The 23,993-nt window shown below is 43.2% G+C and overlaps 1 protein-coding gene across 2 annotated transcripts in view; it reads left to right on the top strand.

Moving 5' to 3' along the window:
• The first annotated feature begins 286 nt into the window (after window positions 1-286).
• Window positions 287-23,993, top strand: part of bahcc1b (BAH domain and coiled-coil containing 1b) — a 56,326-nt gene continuing 32,619 nt past the window's right edge. For both annotated transcript variants that reach the window (XM_031291274.2, XM_031291271.2), the window contains exons 1-3: window positions 287-492; window positions 4,006-4,337; window positions 23,185-23,343. In XM_031291274.2, coding sequence (XP_031147134.1) covers window positions 4,166-4,337; window positions 23,185-23,343 — 331 coding nt within the window. In that variant the 5' untranslated portion in view covers window positions 287-492; window positions 4,006-4,165. The remainder of the gene's footprint in view (window positions 493-4,005; window positions 4,338-23,184; window positions 23,344-23,993) is intronic.

Below are 23,993 nucleotides of genomic sequence, written 5' to 3'. Positions count from 1 at the left end.
TTTACCGTCGAAGGGTGTGTGTGTGTGTGTGTGTGTGTGTGTGTGTGTGTGGCGGACGCTCAGCTGTGTGTGTGTGTGTGTGTGTGTGTGTGTGTATGTTGTGTGGGAAAGGGTAGGGTAGGGTGGGGCGGGGGCGCGGGTAGAGGGGCGCCTCACGGGCACGCTTTCACATTGTCGTTCTCAAACCAATAGGCCTGCGCGTTCCCCCCTCCCCGCACACACACCCCTCCATCCTCCTCCTCCCCCTCCTCCTCCTCCCGGCGTGTCTGAGTCTCCGGCTGCATGAACGAGCCTCGATTCACTACAAGCCTGAACTTCTACGATGCGTCTCTCCCATACCTCAACTGACTGCACACCACAGTCTGCAGCAGCATAGGATGTAATCAATCCCACATGTTTCATCTCTGCGACTCGGGGATTTTCACTTTGAATATTTTTTCTACTTTTTCTTTCATTATAACCTACTCGCCACGCAAGGGATATAACTTACCAGTAAGTAGAGAATTATTTTATAGCCGGGATTTATTATCTTTTGTAGCCTACTAAATGTAAATTTCAGTTCAAGTGCTGCATGCAACAGAGGATGATCTAAATTGACCGTTTTATTTAAATGGAGATTAATTTGTCCAAAATACGGACGCTATTCACTGTCATACCTTTAGAGAAGTAAAACAGTAAAATGCAAGCTGATATGACTCTGCCATACATAGGCTAATCTAAATACATTCCTCATCCAGTATCGCCTATAATTATAATATGTGCATTAAAGCAACACATCTCACGGTTTGACGGTATTTTGAAGGTTTTATTTTTAGATTTTAGATATTTCTTTCCCTATGTTTTCTCTCCTGTCCAGTCTGGAACTGTGGGCGCTATGTGTGTCACTTTTTGATTTGACCTCTCTTCACAGCCAAATTACTTGCGTGTTTCTGATTCATTCAGAGGACTATTCAAACCCACTCGCTTTTCAGCGAGCCTCCTCACGCATGTAGTTTTATAGATTCCAAATTGTAGTTTATTCTTTGTTAGTTTCCTATTGTGTGTGTGTATGTTTTAGAGGAAGGAAGACAAGGTAGTTTAATACAAACTGCAGTGCTCCCTCCCTGCATCTCCCCCTCGGTATGAAGGCTGTGCAGACGCCAGGCTGTCTTCGGCTCGGCCGGGCTTGTCTCTCCTGTTTAGCCAGCCCCTGAATATCCGGATTTAGTGTCTCGGTTATACTGTGTGACTTTACTTTATTGCAAAATTGTTGAAGGCAATAAGTTGGCCTCTGAACCCGAGCCCCTTTAAAAGTAAATGTCTTTTAATTGCTTTTAAAAAAAAAATCTTTTGTCGACACATGATTTAATAGATTTCTGTTAAATAGCACAATACGCGTATTTTTGGTTTGAAAACCTGGATTGCACGAGAACTAAAAAAAAACAATTATTTGTGGATTTGCTGGCTTTTGTGCTGAGTTAATGTAAAGTAATTTTGACCAGTATTGGTTACTTTTGTAGAGGGGGGTTTTCGTTCGATGATAGTTTGACCCTTTGCAGGGCAGTGGTGTGTGTGCGTGTTTGGAAAGTGTGTGTGTGTGTGTGTGTGTGTGTGTGTGTGTGTGTGTGTGTGTGCGCGCGCGCGTGCGTGCGTGTGTGGGAAGTGTGTATGGGCTTTGGGGGAGTCTGGGTAAAGTGGAAGGAAGTCTGAACGCCTTCCACGTAGACACACACACACACGCGCGCGCGCACACACGCACGCACGCACACACACACGCACACACACACACACACACACACACACACACACACACACACACACACACACACACACACTACAGTAGATCCAAATGATCAGTTTCCCCAAACTGTTACGCGCGATCTGCTTACGTCGTTTTGTTTGCGTGGCGAGCGATAACACATGGATTTAGATTCAGGTTGTTAAATGTAGCCTGAGTGTCTTTCTGTTGACGTGGAATGTAAACACCGAGGACGTGTGTTTACGGCCTGGAAATTTAAAAATGTATAGACAAATGTCAGACGAGAGTGGTTTATGATTGATGTCCCGTAGAGAAGGGCCATTGTTTCTTACAGCCATAGGGGACAGGAGAGAGTCCATTTTGCCTTCCCAGAGCGCTTGCAGTAGCCTGCGTTTCTCCCATTTTTCACCCTCATTTGTCCTCTTGCTGTCGACTAGATGTGGTCAGAAATGATAACGTGGTGCTCACAAACAAAAGGGAAATTCAATTATTTAATGTACTTGCAGTTTAGGGCAAATATTCTTATGGGAAGTGTTTATACATGTTCATGCATTGGATATTTTATGCTTGAGAGTGTTTGGACGTACACACACATGCACTCTGTCAGAGCTGCTGAACTTTGGAGATCCCCCCCTCTCCTCCCCCAACACAATTCCTGAAAGTTGGAGTCCTTGAGCAGCTTGTGTGTGTGTGTGTGTGTGTGTGTGTGTGTGTGTGTGTGTGTGTGTGTGTGTGTGTGTGTGTGTGTGTGTGTGTGTGTGCGTGAAGGAAACTTGAATATCCGAACTCATGGAGCCTTATATTCCTATGCACTTCATAAGCCCCTGGTCCACCAGAGCATTTGATATTTTCTTTGTTCCTTTATCGTTGATTCCTGGGAGGTGCTATCAGCATCTACAGAGTGCTAGATGGACGTGCCATGCATTGAGAGGCCTAATAGATGGACTGCTGAGGTGTGTTTGGTGAACGCAGGCACCCATCTCTCCCTATCTGAGCGTCACATGGAGCCCTATTTAAGTAAATGACCTAGCTATAAGGCATACATATAAAGTCGATGATTTCCTAGTCTATTTCACTGTTTATTGCCACGCTCTTTCGCACAGGAGCATAAAGGTGATTTGATTTGTGTTTGTGATTACAGTGTATAGCCTGTACTGTATATGAAGCAGAGATACATGGTGTTTGCCATTGCCAGGAGGCGAGGGCCACTGCTGCTGACCCCGTAGGAGTTGACAGAAATGTTTCATCATCGTTTTCATTAATAAGCAACACCACAATTAAGACTCCTAGTTTCAACTGTGCCAACTATAAAAAGACTAACATTAAAGGTGAAACAAGTTTGGTTAATGCGTAAAAAAGTCAGATTTAATGTATAAAAGCTATATATCAAACACCATTTATCACAGGCAGAAATGTGTGTGTATGGCTACTGGATCTTATATAAATCCCATGTTTTATTGCCTTTTTTAAATTATAAAATACCCTGTCCTCCAAAGTGACACAACACGTTTAATGAGTGGATCAGATTTTGTGACAACTGAAACTTAAAATGAATTTACAACCATTAATCAACGCAGAAACCTGTGTGTTTATTTCTGTTTTTGGCACGATTGGGACTCTGAGGTTAGGGGAATAGATATTACTCGCCACAATTTAGAGCTTGTGCATTCTTGCTTATAAGTATTGTGCAAATGGTTTTCTTCATACTTTAGCGCAAGAGCCCCGAGGTCCAGCTTGTTTATGACCAGTCCTTGTTCAGTCTAAAGAATCAACTCGTCCTTCACCGAGAGAGGCTTTTTACCGCTGTGAACTTTATGCACCAATTGTTTGTACCTGAGCCAAATCTCCCCCTTTCCTTTCCATTCTTTTGGCTGATAAAGAAAGCTCCCGTGTGCGTTATTTGCATCGTGTTTGGTCACAGGATGAGGAGAAGGAGGAGGAGGGCAAAGACTCCTATGTTGGGGCCAACGATGAGGTGAAGGGTAAATCCACATTAACTCGGTTCAACCACCTTTTCATCTGCAGAACAGACTTTACTCACCTTCCTTGGCGGGCATAAATCGTCGTTAAACTAGTGAGAATGAAATGTAAATGTGGCCTTTTAAAACCTTTTTCTTGTGAAATTTGAATGGCTTTCGTAAATGCTGGTTGTTTGTCTAAACATGAACAGCGACTGTCTCTCAGCTCAGCCTTTTCTTCAGCACTACATCCCTGGTTGGCTCATTATTGTCAGCGCTTTGACGCGTCTCCTGCTCTCTCCTTTGTAGGACATGACGGGGACTCAGTTTCTACCCTGCAAAGCCCAAACTCCGCTCAATGCGAGGGGAGCCCGAAGTTCATAAAAGGGATTATTTGCATCTGGGTGCCTGAGACCTTCGGTGCCTCCGGATTTTACTTTGGATTTGGGATTTATCGGTTCTCACCGGGATGGAAAGCCGAGATTTCGCTCCTCCGCACCACCTCCTGACGGAGCGGAGCGTGTTGGTTCACAGCGCCGCGTCTCGGATGGCGCCAGGCGGCCACGGCTCCGTGCAGCACCCCGCTCACTTCCAGCCAGGGAAATACTACTCATCCCACCTATCCATGGGTCCGCACTCAGGTCAGTTTTGAATGCAGCTTTTTTCTCGTGTGTTTAAATGACAAGTGTGGGTTTAAAAAAAAAAAAATCAGTTACTCTCTTTTGTCTGAAGCATATGTTCTCCATATTACAAACTTGGGAAACCGTAAAGCTCTCTGGGACGAACTGGAATTTACTGGGGAAGGAAATTGCTCAGAATGTGTGGGTATTTAGAAATTAGCAAACATGCGCAGGCATTTTAAAGAGTTTTATGTTTTACTTTATGCAATTAACTGTTTATGACATAGCTGCGTTCTGTGTGTTACAGCATAGGCCTACATTAAAATAAATATAGGACTATAATTGATTAGTTTAGTGTTTCAGTCAGCCTCGCGTAAAAGCAAAATATGGAACACTGTGGGACATTTCCCTCTTAAATTAAAACTTGGCAAATTAGATTTAACTTTTAAATTTACGCCATACCTTTCTTTTTTTTTGGTTTTAGACTGTAAACCTCTCATGATTTTAGAAATTTTCTCGGATTATTCGTCTTTATCACGCGGGGATTATTAGGCGTTTCCAGTAGCATAATCTTGTCATAGATTTATATGGTTTCATCAATTAGTAAAGTACTAATCATTGTAATTAATTAGAATTGGGTAATTCCACTGCTTATATTTCCCATTAAACAATAAATGAAAGCTATTAGCTGACTACTGTGTAACGTTTCCACTTCCACGTGCGGTTGTGTGGCTCCAGGAGCACGGTGGGGTTGGTGCTGCTGGGTTCGGGGTACGTGCTGGTTCGTGGGGGGAGTGGATGGGGAGCTCTGGTAATAGAGGTGCGGGTAATACCAGAAAATCCGGTTTCTATATTGAGCAGGGACGTGACGGGGTGCGAATGGGTTGACAGTGCATGCATTAGATTTAACAAGTAGCTTTGGTATCCTGTCTCAATAGGGGAGGGGGTGGGGTGTGTGTGTGTGTGTGTGTGTGTGTGTGTGTGTGTGTGTGTAGAGAGAGAGAGAGAGAGAGAGAGAGAGAGAGAGAGAGAGCGAAAAGAAAGAAAGCCTCTGCTCGAAATCATACAGTGTGTATAAACTGGACTAACTGGATGAATGTAAACGTGCCCGATGAGAAATCTCATTAATTACCATTTGCAAATGCAGCGGCTTCTTTAAATAGACGTTGAGACTCAGGCCCATATATGAATGATTTTCGTCTGTCGTGTGATAGGATCCACACATCCTCTGTCTCCGCTCATTTGCATATTCATTAGTTTTACACAACAGCAACAACAACAAAAAACAACAAAAAACGAAGCAGACGTCCAGTGCGGAATTATTATTATTATTTTTTATTTATAACAAAACAGCCTACATTATTTCCACATTTCCGGTCAAACCCATAAGCTCGTCGCACTGTCTATAAACTGAACCAGATTGACATTCGGTGTGCCTGAAGTCCTGGTTCTGGTTTTGTTGCTTAACGTGAAGGAAGCCTGCTTAAAATAATAATATTATCATGAACTTGTTCTTACACTTCATGACTCTAAACTTTAAGAGCGCATGTGTAAGTTTTGCTACAAATGAAGTGTGTATGCACGCTTTTATTTTCTATAATCAATTCACAATATATGTAGGACTAATAGTACAAGATTTATATTTGTCATTTTTTTACAATTTAGGAATTTTTGAAATATATTCTCAAATGTAACACATTTAATCATCTATAAGTCTAATACATGTGTTAGTGTAAATGTAATGTGTACAAGATAGTATTATTCTGCAATACATTTATGTATAATGGTATAATACATATTACATAATTTCCATAATTACAGTTCTACATTATATTTATATATACGACACAATAATTCATACAGTATAATTTATTTTACATTAATAGAATATTTTATATATTTCATAAGCAGTGAGCTGCGTGTCTCTTTTAAATTTGACTGAAATGATTTTACCAAAAATACAGCCATGTCGTTTTTAAACCTCTAACTGATGGTGGGATTTGTTTTAACAAACACACATCTAACCTGCATAACGATTTAGACAGATTATACTCCACTTTGACTGATAATGCTACCCGCTGACATATATCATGGTCCAATTTAAAGATGATTCTGTAATGTTAAAAGGGGGAAAAAGCGTAGTAATGCAGGGTGATAATGCTATTGAAATATATTCAAGAGGGCCTCTCACTGGGTCTCAAGGTGCATGACACTGTATTGAGATTCCAGATATCCAGACTCTCCATGCATGTCCCTGATGGGGTTTTGACTGACATGATGGGCATAGAGGATTGTTGTTTTGGGATGGGGGTTGGGGTACGTGTGTGTGTGTGTGTGTGTGTGTGTGTGTGTTTGCTGGAAGGTTAGGATGGGGGTTACCTTTGTGCTTGCCCCCTTAGAGATTCAGAAAGCTGTATGCCTGGCCCAAGGCCTCGGCACAGGGGGTAGATATGATGTGGGGTTGGCCATACCATGGCAGGAGGGGGGCTACAAGGGGGGGGGGATGTTACAGATCTTTGGAAAGAGACACACATTGTTTTACCTTCTCACAAAGCCCAACTGGGTGTATCACTTACAGTAAAGTAAAAAAAAACAAAAAACAACAACTTTTCATTCCCCCCTGTTTCTTCTTCATATCCCAGAAAACCAGCAATCCATCAATTTGCTGAAGCCTCTTATTTAGATCAGCATGGTGTCTGCTTGAATATGGTCACGCTTGACAAGGTGATGGAATGACAGCCGCATACCAACGCCATAAGATTCAGCCCCCACTTAATAAAACCCCACAATGATATTACACAGGCGTTTAGATTACTGATAGGAGCAGTGGGAACGCCTTTATCTCTCTTTCCCCTCCCTGTTTCACTGCTTTGCTTTTATTCCAGTCTCCATTCCCTTTCTTCCCTTTATTTCTGTGATGTTAGCCCCCTGGGCAGTAGTTGTGCAAGTGTGTATGTGTGCGTGTGTGTGTGTGTGTACTTACGTGTGTGATTAGGTTTAGCCTGCAGTAGCACAGGTGTGCAGTATTATGGAGGGCGTGGCAAAGCTTGTCATTGAACAGGTGTGTTAGTTCCCAGACAGCAGACGGTTTTTGTTTACATGACTGTGTGTGTGTGTGTGTGTGTGTGTGTGACCTGGTAATACAGACAGAAAGAGGCACATTCATGTCACATGTGCGCACACATGCACAGCTGTACACACACATAGTACACACGTACAAAGGGTTTCTATCTTAAGCTGTTTGTTTTTTTGTGCTTTGAAAAAGTAATAAACCATAATCAGAATGTTTTGGTTAGACTAGATAACCTCTCTGCTGCTTCTCTCTTTCTTCTCCCTCAATCTTTTCTCTTTGACCTTTTTCTTCTTCTTTTCTCTCTCCTTCCTCTCCCTTCTTCCCGTTCAGTCTTGTTAATGAAGTACAAGATCCTGCAGCTAAATCCTGTGATTCTTTGCTATAAATGTGTGTAGCTGTATGTGTGTGTGTGTGTGTGTGTGTGTGTGTGTGTGTGTGTGTGTGTGTGTGTGTGTGTGTGTGTGTGTTACATGCAGCCGCCCTGTCCATTCATCATGATGCTGTCAGTAATGCCTCTCTTCTCTGGAAGTTTCTCGGCTTTGGCTTTGATCGTAAAGGCAGCACAGATGAGACACGCCCCTTCACCGTCCTACCTGCACACACCTTCACACACAAACAAATGACACAGAGAGAAAAGATGATGTGTGTGTGTGTGTGTGTGTGTGTGTGTGTGTGTGTGTGTGTGTGTGTGTGTGTGCGTGCGTGCGTGCGTGCGTGCGTGCGTGTGTGCGTGCGCATACATGGATTTGGAAGTCTCTGTGCATGTATACGTGCTTGTACAATTAGAGACATGGAGGTCTGTAGTGCAGGTATATCCATGTGTGTGTGTGGTTACTGACTATGTTAAAGGCCCTATATATACGAAAGAAAGAAAGAAAGAAAGAAAGAAAGAAAGAAAGAAAGAGCAGGGTGAAAAGAGAATATGAGCATGTAAATGATAGATGGATGGAACAGAGGGAGAGAGGGAGAGAGGGAGGAGGAGGGGGAGGAGGAGTAGAGGGAGTCAAGAGGCTGAATGTTTCCACCTGGTTGGTAATCCAGTCAGATTACCACTGCCTGACGGCACCCACTGGCCGCCATCCCCGACTCCTCAGCCTGCCGCCTCCGCTGCCTCTCAAGAGAGAGTGAAAGCGAGAGAGAGAGAGAGAGAGAGAGAGAGAGAGAGAGAGAGAGAGAGAGAGAGAGAGAGAGAGAGAGAGAGGGGACGTTTGCCTGTGTGTACGTGTGTGTGTATGTGTGTGTGTGTGAGATGAGTCAGCAGTGGATGTGTCTCAGACAGACCCCCCCCCCACACCTCACCAGCGCTACCCAGGATACAGGGGGCACATCCCGGGTGCAGCGTGCAAGACGACCCCCTGTGTGCAGGAGACAGCTGGTGGAGGCTGAAGCCAGCAGATCTGTGATTGGACGCAGTGAGGATAGAGCAGAGTGTAAACTGTCAATTCAATTTAAGAAACAAAACACATATACGCTTCAAATCTAAATTGACTTTTGGGTTAACTTACCTAGTACCCATTGATTGAAAACCATGGTTGTTTTGACCCAGTGTTATGTTTTTTAGTTTTTTTTTAATGTGGCTCGTAGCTTTTTTAAACTCATTATTTCTTACTGATTGTTAATAATAGAATCCTTTTAAATACCACATGCACATTTGTGACTGCTTTTAAAGTAAAGCTTGTTGTGTTTAACACTGGTTCGTATGACTATATTTTAGTTTGGCCAAATAACCCAACAGTTATATATATATATATATATATATATATATATATATATATATATATATATATATATATATATATATATATATATAAATAACACTCATTCCATATAAATTATATAAAAATCACATTTTATGTCAACCTCAACACCCACATCAGTGCTGCACTTATCTTAACTTAAAAATAAAATATGCAACAAGGCCAAAGAAATTAGTTAAATGAGTCTGACTGTTTGAAATGTGTTGACGCATTAAAGGCATTAAGTCATTAAGTAAAGCCAGTAAAGTCATAAAAGCATTTCCATTACAAATTAGACTCTTGCGCATGCTACGGCACCTCATTTAAATATATAATTCTGAATGTTTTGCTGTGGGTAATCAAATTGACCTCGGACTCACCGTGACCAAGATTTGAGCCGTCTGAAAGGTCACATCAACTGAGAGATAAAAATAATCTGAATAGGATATTTTATCTGAAACTCTCATCGATGTTGGACTTTTGAGGGAAGCGTGCGATTGTTCTGAAGCACATTTGTTGCACCGACAGAAGACTTTTGTCTCATCTCCAACATGTGAACAGCTGCTTATTGTCGGTAGCAGTGATTTGAAGGGAGTGGGGTGCGTTTGGTTGCGACATCTCCGGGGTGTGAACACACACCACCATCTGATGACTTGGCATGTGAATGGAAAGCGCCAGACTTCCTGTGTCCATGTGCTCTCTCTCTCTCCTCTTTCCCCTTTTCTTCTTCTTCTTCTTGTGTCCCTAACTGGCCAGACCTCCCCTCCACCCGTCTTCCTCGCTCCTCTTTGACCACATGCTAGCCCTCCCTCTTCCTCCTCTCCTTCTGCTTTCCTCTTTCACTTCCCCTTCACTCTGCGTTGGCTCCTCTCAGCTTTTCGAGTGGTCCTCCAGCCTCCTTCCTCCTCCTCCTTAAAGCCATGTACCTCCCAGCTCTTCTGCTCCCCCCCCTTCTCTTCTCAATCGATGCCCCCACCTCTTATATCCAGCTCCCATCTCTGTCTAACTCCCCACACACCCATCGCCTCCACGCGTTGTTAGCAGACCAGCTTCTCTCAGCACTCCTCTTATTTCTGTCTCAATTTCAGCCTGCTTCCACTCCTTTTCCACATTGCCTCATTTGTTTCTCCCCCTCCATACCCTCCTCTCGTCTTGCCTCCTCTCCTCCTCTCCCCACCATTCGGCCGGTTGTTAACGGGCCCATCCCGGTGCTACTCGGCCCATGGCCAACTCACTAAATCAGAAATGATTGGAGGATTTGGCAAGAGGGAGTGAGAGCTCAGCGCGGTGCCTTTGAAGTCAGAGAAACGAGAGAAAAATGACATTTTAAACAGCCCGCAAAACACAAGGCTAGAACAGCTTCTTACTCTGTACAGGAGGAGGAGGAGCTGTGCTTGTGTGTGTGTGTGTGTGTGTGTGTGTTCATTTAAAATTACAATATAAGGTGTTTTATGTGGATATGTGGCTGGTATTCATGATATGAAGGCATGAAAAAGTCACAAGATATGTGGAAAAAAAGGGCTATTCGTGTGTGCACAAATGTGTCTGTGTGTGTGTGTGTGTGTGTGTGTGTGTGTGCATGACAATAATTCCCTGCTATTTTATGGCTTTCCACTTCTTTAGAGGGGTCAAGGCAATCGCCTGTTTACTCAACGTGACAGAGAGGTGACATCACTTAGCAGGATGGATGGGGGGGGGGGTGCAGACATGATGTCACAGTCTCGCCAAATCCACAGGTCTGCACCCCCTGAAAATGCATATAGCAAAGCAAGGCGGTGCAACCACGGCAACCCTTCTCATGGCAGCATCCGACACCTGAGACCGGCCGGCTTTTATTCGTCTCAGGGTCACATTTATGCCTGACTTATCGTCACTCGAGCTGACTTGTTTGAGTCAGTCGGGACCCTTTTCTCGGCTGTTGTGTTTTGGTTCTCTATTCAATTCATTTCAGCTCTGTTTGGCTCATTCATATTGTAATGGCTTCCATTCAGGCGGGTCAATGTCTAGTTTGTTTTGCTGTCAGAGGCTCAGATGGATGGAGGTGGCCGTAGGTTCATCTGGAGGTGAGGTTAAAGAAGGCCGAGTGGTCGGACTGCCTCCTGAATCCTTAAGACCCTTCAAGTTTTTCTGAGTCACACTGCTGATTGAACGAATTGAGTATTGGGTGTGAAAGACAGCTAATGTGCTTTTAAATAGGAAAAAGGTTCTGTGTGTGTATGTGCGTTTGTAACGGAAGGGGGGGGGGAGGGGGGAGCAGCTGTGTGGAACAGCATGGATCGTTACACAGTGACACACATGAAAGCATAAAGTATATTCAGGAGCCTTCTTTGAATATACATGGAGCTGTGCAGCTTTATGTGTGTGTGTGTGTGTGTGTGTGTGTGTGTGAGTATCCCCTCCCATGCTCTTGCCCGAGCTGAGAGTAGTGAGAAAGAAAACAAGAAAAGAGAGCACGAGAGAGAGAGGTACAAAAAAACAACAACAACAAAGATCCGTCATCAGTCATTCATGGCTAATCAGTCTCGTGGGACGTGCATGCACACACACACACACACACACACACACACACACGCACACACACGCACACACACACGCACGTACACACACACACACACACACACACACACACACACACACACACACACACACACACACACACACACACACACACACACACACACACACACACACACACACACACACACACACATACACACATACACAAACAGGGCTGAGGTCCTAATCCTACTGGGACTGCTTGTGCCTCTGTGTGTGCCTGTCTAAATTTTGGATCTGGGCTGATTAGAAGCACACTCTCCCTCTTTGCATGTCTCTCTCTCTACCTCTACTTCTCTCTCTCTCGTCTTCTCTCTGTCTCTTCTACTCTACGTCTTTGATTGCTGGTAAAGTGTCTCTTCTCCTCTCTATTTTTCTCTTTTGTCTCTTTAGTAACCGCCTACTGTCTTTTCCGGTCGTTTTTGATGTGTGTTTTTGTAATGTTTGGAAGCATGTGTGCATGCATAACATAGGGACATCTATTATGTGAGTGTGCACTTATCTCTGCTTTTGCATGTGTGTGCTCACTCCTGCCTGTGCGTGTGTGTGTGTGTGTGTGTGTGTGTGTGTGTGTTTTTGTATGCCTTGCTTCATCAGAACCTCTTAGTGTTGCTCGTCTGTGTTTTATCGGCAATTCCATTTGTTTCAGCTTTGTCTTTTGAAAAAAATCAAATAGGCTTTAGTGGCATGGATGTAAACATTATTGCCAAAGCTACATATTTTACATTACACATTTCAGAATACAGTACTTCATAAGAATAAATAATAAATAATCACAAGAGGACAAATATCTACAATCCTGTGGATATATAACAGAAAATGGTAGAACAAAGGAGTGGGCTCACAGGGTTTCTCGTCCGTTGTGACATGCTGATACATATCTTGCAGCTAAGAGAGCTGTTTTGCTGCTCTGTACCAAAATGTCGGCATGTTAACCCTCATTTTTCTGATTTCTGGACTTACAGTATGATGCTTCCTTTGTGTAAACATTGTTCTCTTAAGTGTGCATAATTGTTGTATCAAGTAAGGAAGTGAAGCTCTGTCTCAACGGCTTGCAGTGCACTGTGTAAACACAGTTTGTCTTTTCTTGGCCAGGGCTAATATTAATATATCACGATACAAAATTGCATGTAAAACAATTAAAAAAAAGAATTAACTAGGTCCTGCTTTTGTACATTATAAATTTCTCGAATTGACATGACATTAGTATTATCACAGTATGTTTCTGCTGAAAGATGATAAACGATAGTATTGAATTAAATCTGCAACTATCAATTGGTTTCATTATTCATTAATCTGCAGAATACTTTAAAGACTTAGATGAGAAATGCCCATTACAATCTCCTAAAACCCAAATTACCCAACAATCCAGATTTAGTTTATGATTACCTAGGACAAAGTAAAGCAGCAATTTATCACAATTAAGAAACTGGACCAGGAAAATGTTTGGCATTGTTGCTTTAACAAATGACATAAATAGATAATAAATCATCAAAATAGCTACTTAGTTAATCGACTAATTGTTTCAGTTCAATATCCCACTGTTGCCCATGTCTGTGTCTATGGCCAGGCTAAGTCCAGTCTGTCAGTACATCCTCATGGTTTTTCTCAGCTTTCTTTTTTTGGCTCGAGGGGAGTAATATAGTGCTGTTATAAAGGTGTTTTTGAGGGTTTCATTTGTTTGGGCACAATTTTTGCGTGTTGCTTTGATGTTGCCCTTTATTTTTTCCTCTTAATGAAAGGTAGACCTGTAAACGATTAGTCAACTGTCAGGAAAATAAATGCAACTGTTTTGGTAATCAATAAATCAATCAGTTTCATTGTTTCAGCCAAAAATGCCAAACATTCGCTGGGTCCAGCTTCTCAAATGTGAGGATTTCCTGTTTTTATCTGTTTAATATCATTGAATATCTTTGGGGTTTGAAGTGTCATCTTGGGCTCAAAAAAATTGTGATAGGCATTTCCTCACCTATTGTTATTTCACATTTCACACACTTAATAATTCATTGTATAACCGAGAAAATAATTGTTAGTTGCAGCACTGAAATCTTTATTCCCCCACTTCATCAGCCTCCTGTTCTCCATTATTTCTTTGGTTTATTTTCCTTTTCTCCCCCCTTTCCTTCCTCTTTATTTCCTCTCTGTGGATCTCTCCAATAATCTTTTATTCCTGTGTAAATATTACGGCAATGAGGGAATATAAAGAATGGAAAAGCCATGCTGAAATAAGGTCAGACTAGGTTATTCTTACCTGCTCTATCTCTCTCTCTCTCTCTCTCTCTCTCGCTCCAATCCTGTCTCGCCCGCCCACTCGCTCGCTCTATCCCTTCCTGCCTCTCTCACTGTCGCTCACTCCTTTCCTCTCTCTTCCCCCACTCCCTCCCTGGTTGCCTTTCTCTCATTTTCGCTGTCTGCTGATCCCGCTCTTCTCTCTTGTTCAGTCTCTTCCCCCTCACACACAGGCACTTACACACACAACCACTGGCACACACTGCCTGTCCGACGCCCACACACACACACACATACAGTAGGCTACACATGCAGACACACACATATACACACGCTGACACCTGCATGTTGAGCCGTTGAGGGTCTAATTTAAGTAAAGTGCTTCTCTAGGAACCACAACCCCTCAACTCACGATGATGGAGGGTGATACGGAGCAGCGTGGTTGAACACACAAACACACACACACACACACACACACACACACACACACACACACACACACACACACACACACACAGTTATACATAGACGCACACACATCCTGCTCCAGTGATACTGAAATATGACTCTCTGTGGTGTGGGATATAAGGAAGCTCTGTAGATGGCTTGTAAGTAGCACGCTGTAATAATAACGTGATATTTGATCCCCGTAGGGATATTCACCTTTTCTCGGCTGCAGGCAGATCGGACTGCAGGGTCAGTTACAGCGGTGGAGGAGCTGGTAGAGATTCAGTGTCTTGCTCAAGGACACTTCAGCAGGGTGGATGCTGGCTCTGCTAGTTAAAGGATGTTGTTCCCCGCCCAGCTGCTTTGGTTCTTGTGCGTAGGTGTGTTTGTTTCCACTGAAGTTTGAGCTAACTTTAATTGAGGCAGGATCGCGCTGCACTGATGCTGCAAATCTGAGGCCGCAATCACAAACCTTCATAGAAAAAATAGCATGATGTGTTTTATTTTTATGTTTAGTTCTTGATAAAGGTTAAGTCAAGACTCACCAAAATATCAAAATAGACCATTAAGTAGCAAACGTTTTAGCAAACTGTTGCTTATTTGAAGTTTAGAGCAACATTAGCTTAATTTGGAGCCATGTTTGTATCCACTTGATGAATGTCAGTCTAATATTCACTTTCTTTTTTAGCTCTATTTTTTGTCTCCACCAACTAGCCTACAGGAAATAAATGGCTCTATTGCTGCTAAATGCTGCAATGTTCAATAGCTAGTCGCTAACTTTGCCTGTCTACCTGCTGAGCAGGTCGTGTACGGTGGGTTTTTAGAGATTTTTTGCTGTAAACAGCTGCCTGCTGGCTGCGTCTGGAAACGATGCTATGAGAGCAGAGACTGAAGCAAACAGTAAAGTTGGAGACTAGACAACTACAACAATGCAAAATACCGATACCTAGCTCCACCTGGTTTATAATAATAAAGTTTCACACTACTTTTCGCTTGTTGGCAATGTTTTATTTTACTTTGTTGGTGCTGGTAGAAAATCGCCTAATTCAAAAATGTTACTGAAACTTATTCTGGCTGAGAAAAAAATTAATTATTAATTTCATTTAAACTTAATTTGTGGAAACTGGTCTCATCTCCTACAATCTTCACTTGGCAAATACTATTTCACATTAGTATTTGGGCCAAATATTAAACCATTGCATCACATGTAACGTCCACAGACTGTCATGGTTTCAAACCGTAATTATGATCAGGAATAAGGTTAATAAGTAACGGATCCACGGAATGCAGCAGCCCTAAAGAACATGTGTTTACTAGGGATTGTGTGCTAATGTAATAACCAGATAGTAGTAAATGTTGATAAGTGGTGAACTAGTATTCTGTTTGAACGTCAGTAGATCATATAATTCATGAAGAAACACGTGTACCTGTTCATCTCCATCTGCTCTTGCTCTCAGCTCACAGTTACGTGTTTTCTGTTTGACTCACTTCCCCCACACCCCCCGGTGTATTTCATCCAGCAGCAGGCACATGCAGCTTCAAATCATTACAGTGTGTGTGAATGTGTGTGTTTGCTGTGGCTGCAGACTGAATGGACCACAGGGGCGTGGCACAGGCATGTCGGACTGGAGGACGACCAGAAGTCCTAGAACAGGCTTCCTCACCGTTTACCAGAGCTGCAAAGCAACTGTGGGGGTTATGGTTGGGGGGTTGCCATCACACACACATCCCTACACACGTATACACACACCATTTAGATGGAATTGCATTATTGGCTCCCACCGCAGGCTTTCCTGAAATATCAGCAACCTTATGCTTTTAATTAGTGTGTGTGTGTGTGTGTGTGTGTGTGTGTGTGTGTGTGTGTGTGTGTGTGTGTGTGTGTGTGTGTGCCCGCACGTTGTGTCTCATTCTGACCCAGGCAGCAGAATCAGTCTCTTATGACCCCTTTTCCCCAAATTCTCTTGTTTTCCTTGGTAAAACATGGAAAACTTACTCCAGCCCCCCTCTTCCCTCCTTCCTGCTTCCTAAGAATCTCTCATGTGTTGTGAGTTCCTGCTCCCCTTGACCATATATGGCTCTTCCTCCTGCCGTGGGTGGGTGGGTATGTGGCGTCCAAAAAGTCCGTGGTCAAAAGCAGGAACATTTTCCCTTTCACTTACAGTTTACTGGTGCATTTTGTGGGCCACGTTCACCGACGGAAAACAACGAGAGTTCTTTTTTTTCTTGGATTTTCAGGCTGGATTGACTCAAGGTGCAATGTTGCACGTTTTATTCCCTGCATTGAATTCCTCCTGCTTTTATTTTTTGTAATTTTCACGGCGTCACAGCCAGCAGATGATGTGCGTCTTTGCATCCTTACTGGCTTTTGATGGTGTAAACGCACACATGTAGGTGCAGCAAGATTGGGATGTAACTACAGTAGTATCGTGCATGCAGAGAAATGGTAGTAGAGGGAGTGTGTGTGTCAGCATGTGTGTGTGGATGGCGAGGCTCTGGTCCGCAGCCTGGGAGTCAGGCTTTGAGCTGTGCTGTTCATAGTCTGCTGATTTATGCGCCTCACAGGGAAATCTCTCATTTGTAGCTCTTTCATCTCATTTTCCCCCTCCACTCTTTTTCTCTCTCTCTCTCTCTCTCCCTTTCTCTTTCTCTGTGTGATTCAGTGCAGCCGCTCGTCCCAGGCGACATGCCATGCTTTGCTTGCACACCCTGCTCTCTCTAACATGAATGAGTCAATTGATGAATAATAAGATAGAGCAGAAGGAAAATGCTATCCGGATCTAGTCGAGCAAAAGAACTCCTTTTCTCCCCTGAACGTATTCTTTGTAAGCACCGCTCGGGTGCTTACTCACACATTGAATGTGTTTGTGTCCCCAGTGCCATAATGCTTTTACGGACCTTTGTGTGTGTGTGTGTGTGTGTGTGTGTGTGTGTGTGTGTGTGTGTGTGTGTGTGTCTGTGTGTGTCTAAGCGCCTTCCACCAGCGCCTTGTTTGAGTAGGCCTGTCACTTGTGCAATTCTGTGGTGTCAAAACAGATCAGAAAGGTCTGGCTTGACTCCTGCCCCTAAACACACACACACACACACACACACACACACACACACACACACACAGAGACATGCACGCAAAGGCACAACAAAATACACACACTCAGACACGCACACACACAGATTGAAGGCTCAGTGCCAGGGCCCTTGGTGGTTGGAGGCTTATGAAAGGGTCGGACTGACGAGAGGTTGCCAAGTGTACAGCAATAAGCGTAACAGCCAAGCTAACGAGAGTCAGAACCTCTGACACACACACACACACACACACACACACATACACACACACACACTGAGACTGTACTGTACTGTCAGGCTCTCGTGCGCTCTCAGTAGTCACAACCAGTGGCAGAGTCGAGAAAATGTGTGTGTTTGTGTGTGTGTGTGTGTGTGTGTGTGTGTGTGTGAGAGAGAGAGAGAGTTCAGTATATCAGTGTGTGGACAGAGGCTTTTGTTAATTGGCAAATGTGACAATAGAGCACGAGAGGATATTGATCTTCAATCGGATGCAGATCGATTTAACCCGTCATCCTTCCAGGTGTGTGTGTCTGTGTGTGTATGTGTGTGTGTGCGTGTGTGTGTATTGATCAGCAGCAGTCCATTCAGAGAGCTACAGCGAGTACAGCAGTTACTTTATCTGCTTATTTCTCCCTGTGACATTCTTTATATCTCCACTATCTCCCCTCCTTTTGGTGTCTTCCTTTTCTCCTCTCCTGTTTGCTTCTTCCTCCTCTTCCTCCTCCTCATCCTCCCTTTCTCTCTTTAGAATAGTGAGAAACCTTGGGGCGTTCTGGCCTGTTATCTGTTGTCTGTTTTGTTTCACTGTAGATTTCATCAAGCACTCTTCAGCATCTGCGGAGACAAACACAAAAGAGGGTGCAGGGTTATTTTTTTTAACCTTGGTGTGTTCAACATACTTCATATACTGTATTTGAGTTGCTTTAATAAATACAAAAGCCAGATCTGTTATAATCCAAGAATGAGAAAATAACCTTGGCGTTGTTAGGTGCTTTTAATCATTAGACACTTTCTTTGGATTTAGCATGAAAGCTTTTATAGTGTTTATCTTTCTAAACATGACTGCCAAGCATTTTGAGCAGGCCTGATTGATTCATCCTTAATTAAAACTGTCATAGTGTGCCTTAAAGGTGTGAAAACATAAGTGCACTCGGAAAAAAATGCAGCATTTCTTGCACAATTTGCGGCGACTTTTTTTTTTTTTACCAACTTTAATCCTTTGGGGTTAAATAAAAATTCCACCCTAAAATATTCCCACACGATAATAGGTGTTATTTCAATCAACTTTTCATAGCGGCAATAGTATGGCAGTTTTCCCAGTTAAAAAGCTTTCTGTGGAGAATTTAGTATTTATTTAGCCTTCTGTAGAAAGATTTCTTCCTGTATGGCTGTTAAACATCAGTGTAAAATGGCGTCTCCGAAGCTCTGGCTGTTAAATTCTGAAGCACTGACACCAAATTCTGACGTGTATACTGTTGAATCTCTAGATTTGCTGCTATCTAACTCCATTGTGGCTGCGCTGGAAATATAACGACATCCGAACATTTATGTTTGGCCCCGTTATCCATGAGAATACCAAAAATATGCCAAGCTGCAAAACCTGCCCAGAAAAGCAAGGCATGTTTCCAGCACTTTTTTTTCATAAAACAGTGTTTAAGTGTTTTTGAGTGGATTTTCCCCTCCGCAAATCACGTTACAGGCAATCATAAATAAACCAAAGCAGATTTTGCTCGCTGCGAGTACAGCTGACTGTATTAGTATGAATAGAAACTCATAATTCGGATTCTTATTACCTTGGATTGTCAACATCGGCGGATTCGCTGCCTGTGTTGACACACTTTTCCAAGTCATGATGCCAACTGGGAAAAATGGAAGGCATACGAACACATTTTCTACTTTAATTACCACTGCGGAGACTGAATGGAGCTGTTTTCTCAGTCAGCAGCTTGTATTTATGGTAAATAACATATGCACATATAGTAATAAGCTGCACATAATCATGATCTCACTTGAGTCTTTAGTTACATTTTTGACATAGATCTGTGGTGAATCAGAAAATCGAACCTGCTAGAGCTTGTTTGTGTTTTATCTCACTTACTATTCCTCCGGTATATCTCATCTGTTGTGGCTAATTCGGTGTTTGCGTTTATCATTTGGTGTTTCTGCCCAGAGCTACGGGAAGCTACGAGAGGATGCAGCGGTGACAGATGGAAAGGGAATGTGTGGATCAGGAAAACAAAAACAAAGGCGGAAACAGAGGGCAGGAAGAAAAGAGTGGGAGGAGGAGAAAAAAAACAGTGACAGAAATAAGGTTTACGTTAGTGGCTGGCCTCCGAGATGATTTTCCATATCAGCAGGCCAGAGGGAGCGGGCAAATATGATTTTCTCCTCAACTCGCCAACAGAAAACAGACAGAGAGGGGAGGGAGGAAGGTAACAGGAAAGAGGGGATGCGGGGGAAAAGAAGAGAAAGAGATGAGTAAATGGAAAAAAGATGGGAAAATGGGGGAAGGGTGGACATCTGAGAGGGTGAGAGATTAAAGAACAGTTGTGGGAAGAAAGTCAACAAGGAATTCCGAGTATTTACACCGCAAAACTAACTTATACTGTTGAAATCTGTGTAACAATTTTTTGTGAACTTTTATGGCGCTTCGAGACGCATCAAAATGCCTTGTGTAATTTCAAAAATGCATGGCTGCTCAGCTGGAAACTGGCTTCCTTTTCTAATGTCTGTAGTAGATGAGGTACAGTGAGCAGTGTGTGCGCATCTGTCTCTATTTGACGTGTGTGTGTGTGTGTGTGTGTGTGTGTGTGTGTGTGTGTGTGTGTGTGTGTGTGTGTGTGTGTGTGTGTGTGTGTGTGAGAGTCTGCGTTGCCAGGAGGGCCTTGTGAAACCAGCCTGAGTCTTATATGAGCTGTGTTTTATTATGACTGGCTGAAAGGCCACTGATCTACAGCTGTACAAGAAAAGATTTGGAGAAAAAAAAAGCGGAAAAAAACACTGTAAAAATATCCTGTCTGAGAGAGGGTGAGGGAGAGAACGAAAGAGAGAAAATAAATGTCTAGAAAGGAAAGTTTCTGCTTCCTCCAAATTTATTATGACTGCAGAGTAAAAATCTCAAGCGCAAAAGGGATTTCTACTTTTAAATTGCCTTCATCTGTGTGTGTGTGTGTGTGTGTGTGTGTGTGTGTGTGGTGTGTGTGTGTGTGTGTGTGTGTGTGTGTGTGTGTGTGTGTGTGTGTGTGTGTGTGTGTGTGTGTGTGTGTGTAGAGACAGATTGGCAGACAGTTGAAGGCACTTGTGGTTGTGGTTGTTAGGGCGTCGGGTCGTGGTTGAGGTGAGGGTACTGTACATGTACATGTAGATGTACATGTACGTGTGTGTGTGTGTGTGTGTGTGTGTGTGTGTGTGTGTGTGAGACTCCAATGCGGACTGTTGTGGTTGTGGTAATTGTCTCTGATGCGAGGCAGCATTTATGGGTAACGACCCAACCCACTATGTGTCTCTCTCTCTCTCTCTCTCTCTCTCTCTCTCTGTCTCACATACACACACACACACACACACACACACACACTCTCTCTCCCTCTCTCTCTCTCTCGCTCTCCCTCCATCCAGTGACTAATTACCTGATTCCCCATGGATTTGTCTCCTCCTTCCCCTACAACTGTTCGGGTTGTTCCACTAAATGAGAGCATGCTGATAAGTGGAAATACATTCAAACAGAGCCAAAGTGAGCTGAGCCTGTTCGCTGAAACTGTAACAGGATGAGATTGAACATCTGAGCTCACTCTTTGGTCCTTGTCTCAGAAGAGGAATTAGGTTTTTACTCCTTGTTACAAACTGCGTCCCTGTGTGTTGTTTTTCAAATATGATTGGTCAAATATTTACCAGGGTGTAACCAATAGCAGATTTGTGTGTAGGTAAGTCAGGAGACCTGCTGAAAAAACATGTGTTTCCAACACATTTCAGGTTTCCGCTGCATTTCCTCTCTGTTTAATTGCCATTCTCACATATCACAGGCTATAGAAAACCTGAATGTAGCATCTGTGTGGAAGCTTGGTGTTGGGGTTACAGCACGTAATATGCAGTTGCAGTGGGACAAGTAAAGTTTGTACAACTTTTTTAGTCTTCGTTTCCAACTCGCCTCCCTACTAAAGTTGAATCAACCAATCATAATGCTCGATGCCCAGGTCTGCCATAACACCCTTCTATGAATGTATCTTTGGAGAAGCAAAATTCCAGCTTAAGCAGCCAAAGCACAAAAAAATCTAAGCAGGCGTTCAGACCAAAAACTGCCCTGTGCTAAAACAACGCAAAGGGGAATCAATCCAGGAAGCCGAGTTTTCAGATGCCACTGCTCCATCGTTTACAACTCTGGAAAGTTATCACGGTGGCAATCATTTTGTCTTTTGCAATGATCGTGAGGTAAACAGTAAAAATATGGCATTCATGTTTTGAGTGGCCACTGCAGAACATTGACAGATTACATCGCGTTAAGGTCTGACAAAAGCTGCGTCTGGTTCATTTCTTTTGCTAGAGCCGACCTTCATTCACACCGCCTCTGCAGTGACGGACGGGCTTCATTGAAATAAATGAGGAGGCTGCGTTTTTTTTATACAAGGCTAAGAGGTACTCGACAATTAAAGCAAATATGGTACACTACCAATTATGTATCTCCTCCAAAACTAAATTTATGAGTGAAATCAGCCAAACCCCCACTTCAAGTTTTGTAACCCTGTTTTAAGTTTCCTCTGTCACTCCAGTATTTGAAAAAGTACAGCTTAAACTGCCGCCACATGGGCTTCGACATCCAGCCACTGTGATATTCATTTGATGCTAACGCTGACTAAAACCAGCACCAAAATAATGACTCAGTTGAAAATCATCAACAGTGACAATTACTTATTTGAGTATTCAAATACAAGTTGCATGTCAGTCACGTGTCTCAGGCCCCAGTTTATATCCATTCAGATCAGAATTGAAAAAAAAAAGGTCACCTTGAAGCTTTTTCCTGATCATCATCATTTTAAAAGGAAGAATCTGATATGTGTGTCACATGCAAGTAGAAAATATGATCAGAATTGGGACACTTTCAGCTGCAGTGTGAATGTAGCTTGAAGGGATTCATTTCTCTAGGGCAGGTCATAATTCTGTTTTTACAGAACTAATCAGTAATAGTAATACCTTCCATATCTGCCGTGTCTGACTTTAGAAAGATCCAGCCTCAAATTCCTGCTGGGTTCTTGGTCCTGAAATGTGTTATATTTAAATGATTTTAAAACAATATTTTGACTCTTGTTATAATGTGGGAACATGTTTTTCACCACTGCTATGTTATTATAATTTGAAGATGAAGATTGCCATGTTCACTGTCAGTGTTTTATTTCTCAATGGCGACAGCATGTTTGTGAGCAACAAGTGAGGCATACATCTGGGCACAAATAGAAATCACAGGCATCGTCAGAGGATATAAAAGCAGACGTGCGTGAGACATGTAAAAAAAAAAAAAAAGTGTGAAAAACTGAGACGTGTAGAAAGCTTGAAACATTTCCTTTTTTTACCTTCCAATGACGTTTGACTGCACATCTGCTGCTTCTCAGTTTAACAGAGTTTCTCTGTACTTCTTATGTGGTGTTGCTTGCTCATTGGCACCTCAGTAGACCCCCCACCCCACTCCACCCCACCCCTCCCCTCCCACTCACTCTCTTGCAAGAGTCAACTTTTATCTGCGAGCACCTCTCTAACCTCCAGCCTCTGTCTTCAGGTGCTTCCTTCATGGGTTCCTTCCTGGCCAGCAGTATGGGGTCGCCGTCCTCCCACCCTCCTCACCCCTCGGGACCTGCTGCCTCCCCCTCGTCCCCCTCCTACAGGCCTGGACCCCATTCGAGCGCTTCCCCTATCTGGTTCCCCCATTCACACGAAGGTAAGACACACACACACACACACACACACACACACACACACACTCACACACACACACACACAAACACACACTCATGCGGGACGCAGCCTAGAGTGCTTGGGTCTCTGGTTAATCCAGGGTCTTGGTATGGGATTAGATCGAGATGGAGCTATTAAGTGGTTTAACCAACACTGAGCTGAGGCCAAACACGTGCAGCAGTGACGCCTCAGATGATGCTACTTATGGAAACACACACATATATACACATACACACACACAACTCTCTTCTGGCTCTGTATGTCAGCAAGCATGTGGCTTTGTGTTTGTGGCGTTTTTCTAGTTCAGAGCTCGAACACCGTGACGCTTTTAAAAATGTTGCACGACCGAACCCTTCCTCTTCCTCTTGCCACCTACACACACAAACAAACACACAAATACACACCGTCATGCAGTATAGAAACAACATCATAATCGGCAGTAATTCACAATATACACGAGGCTCCTTGCATTCACTCCCCTCCTTTCACTCATCTCTCAGCCCTCTGCTCTCTTTTAGGGGTGAGTTTTAAGTTTCATGAGCTCCTCCCCACACACACACACACACACACACACATTGAAACTTACCCCCATTTCCACCATCCTCTCGTTCTTCACAGCACCCTCCCCCTCCG

Source organism: Sander lucioperca, chromosome 22 (genome assembly GCF_008315115.2).
Source record: "Sander lucioperca isolate FBNREF2018 chromosome 22, SLUC_FBN_1.2, whole genome shotgun sequence".
NCBI lineage: Eukaryota > Metazoa > Chordata > Actinopteri > Perciformes > Percidae > Sander > Sander lucioperca.
Note: the sequence above shows the minus strand (reverse complement) of the source record. Positions and strands in the feature narration are given on the sequence as shown.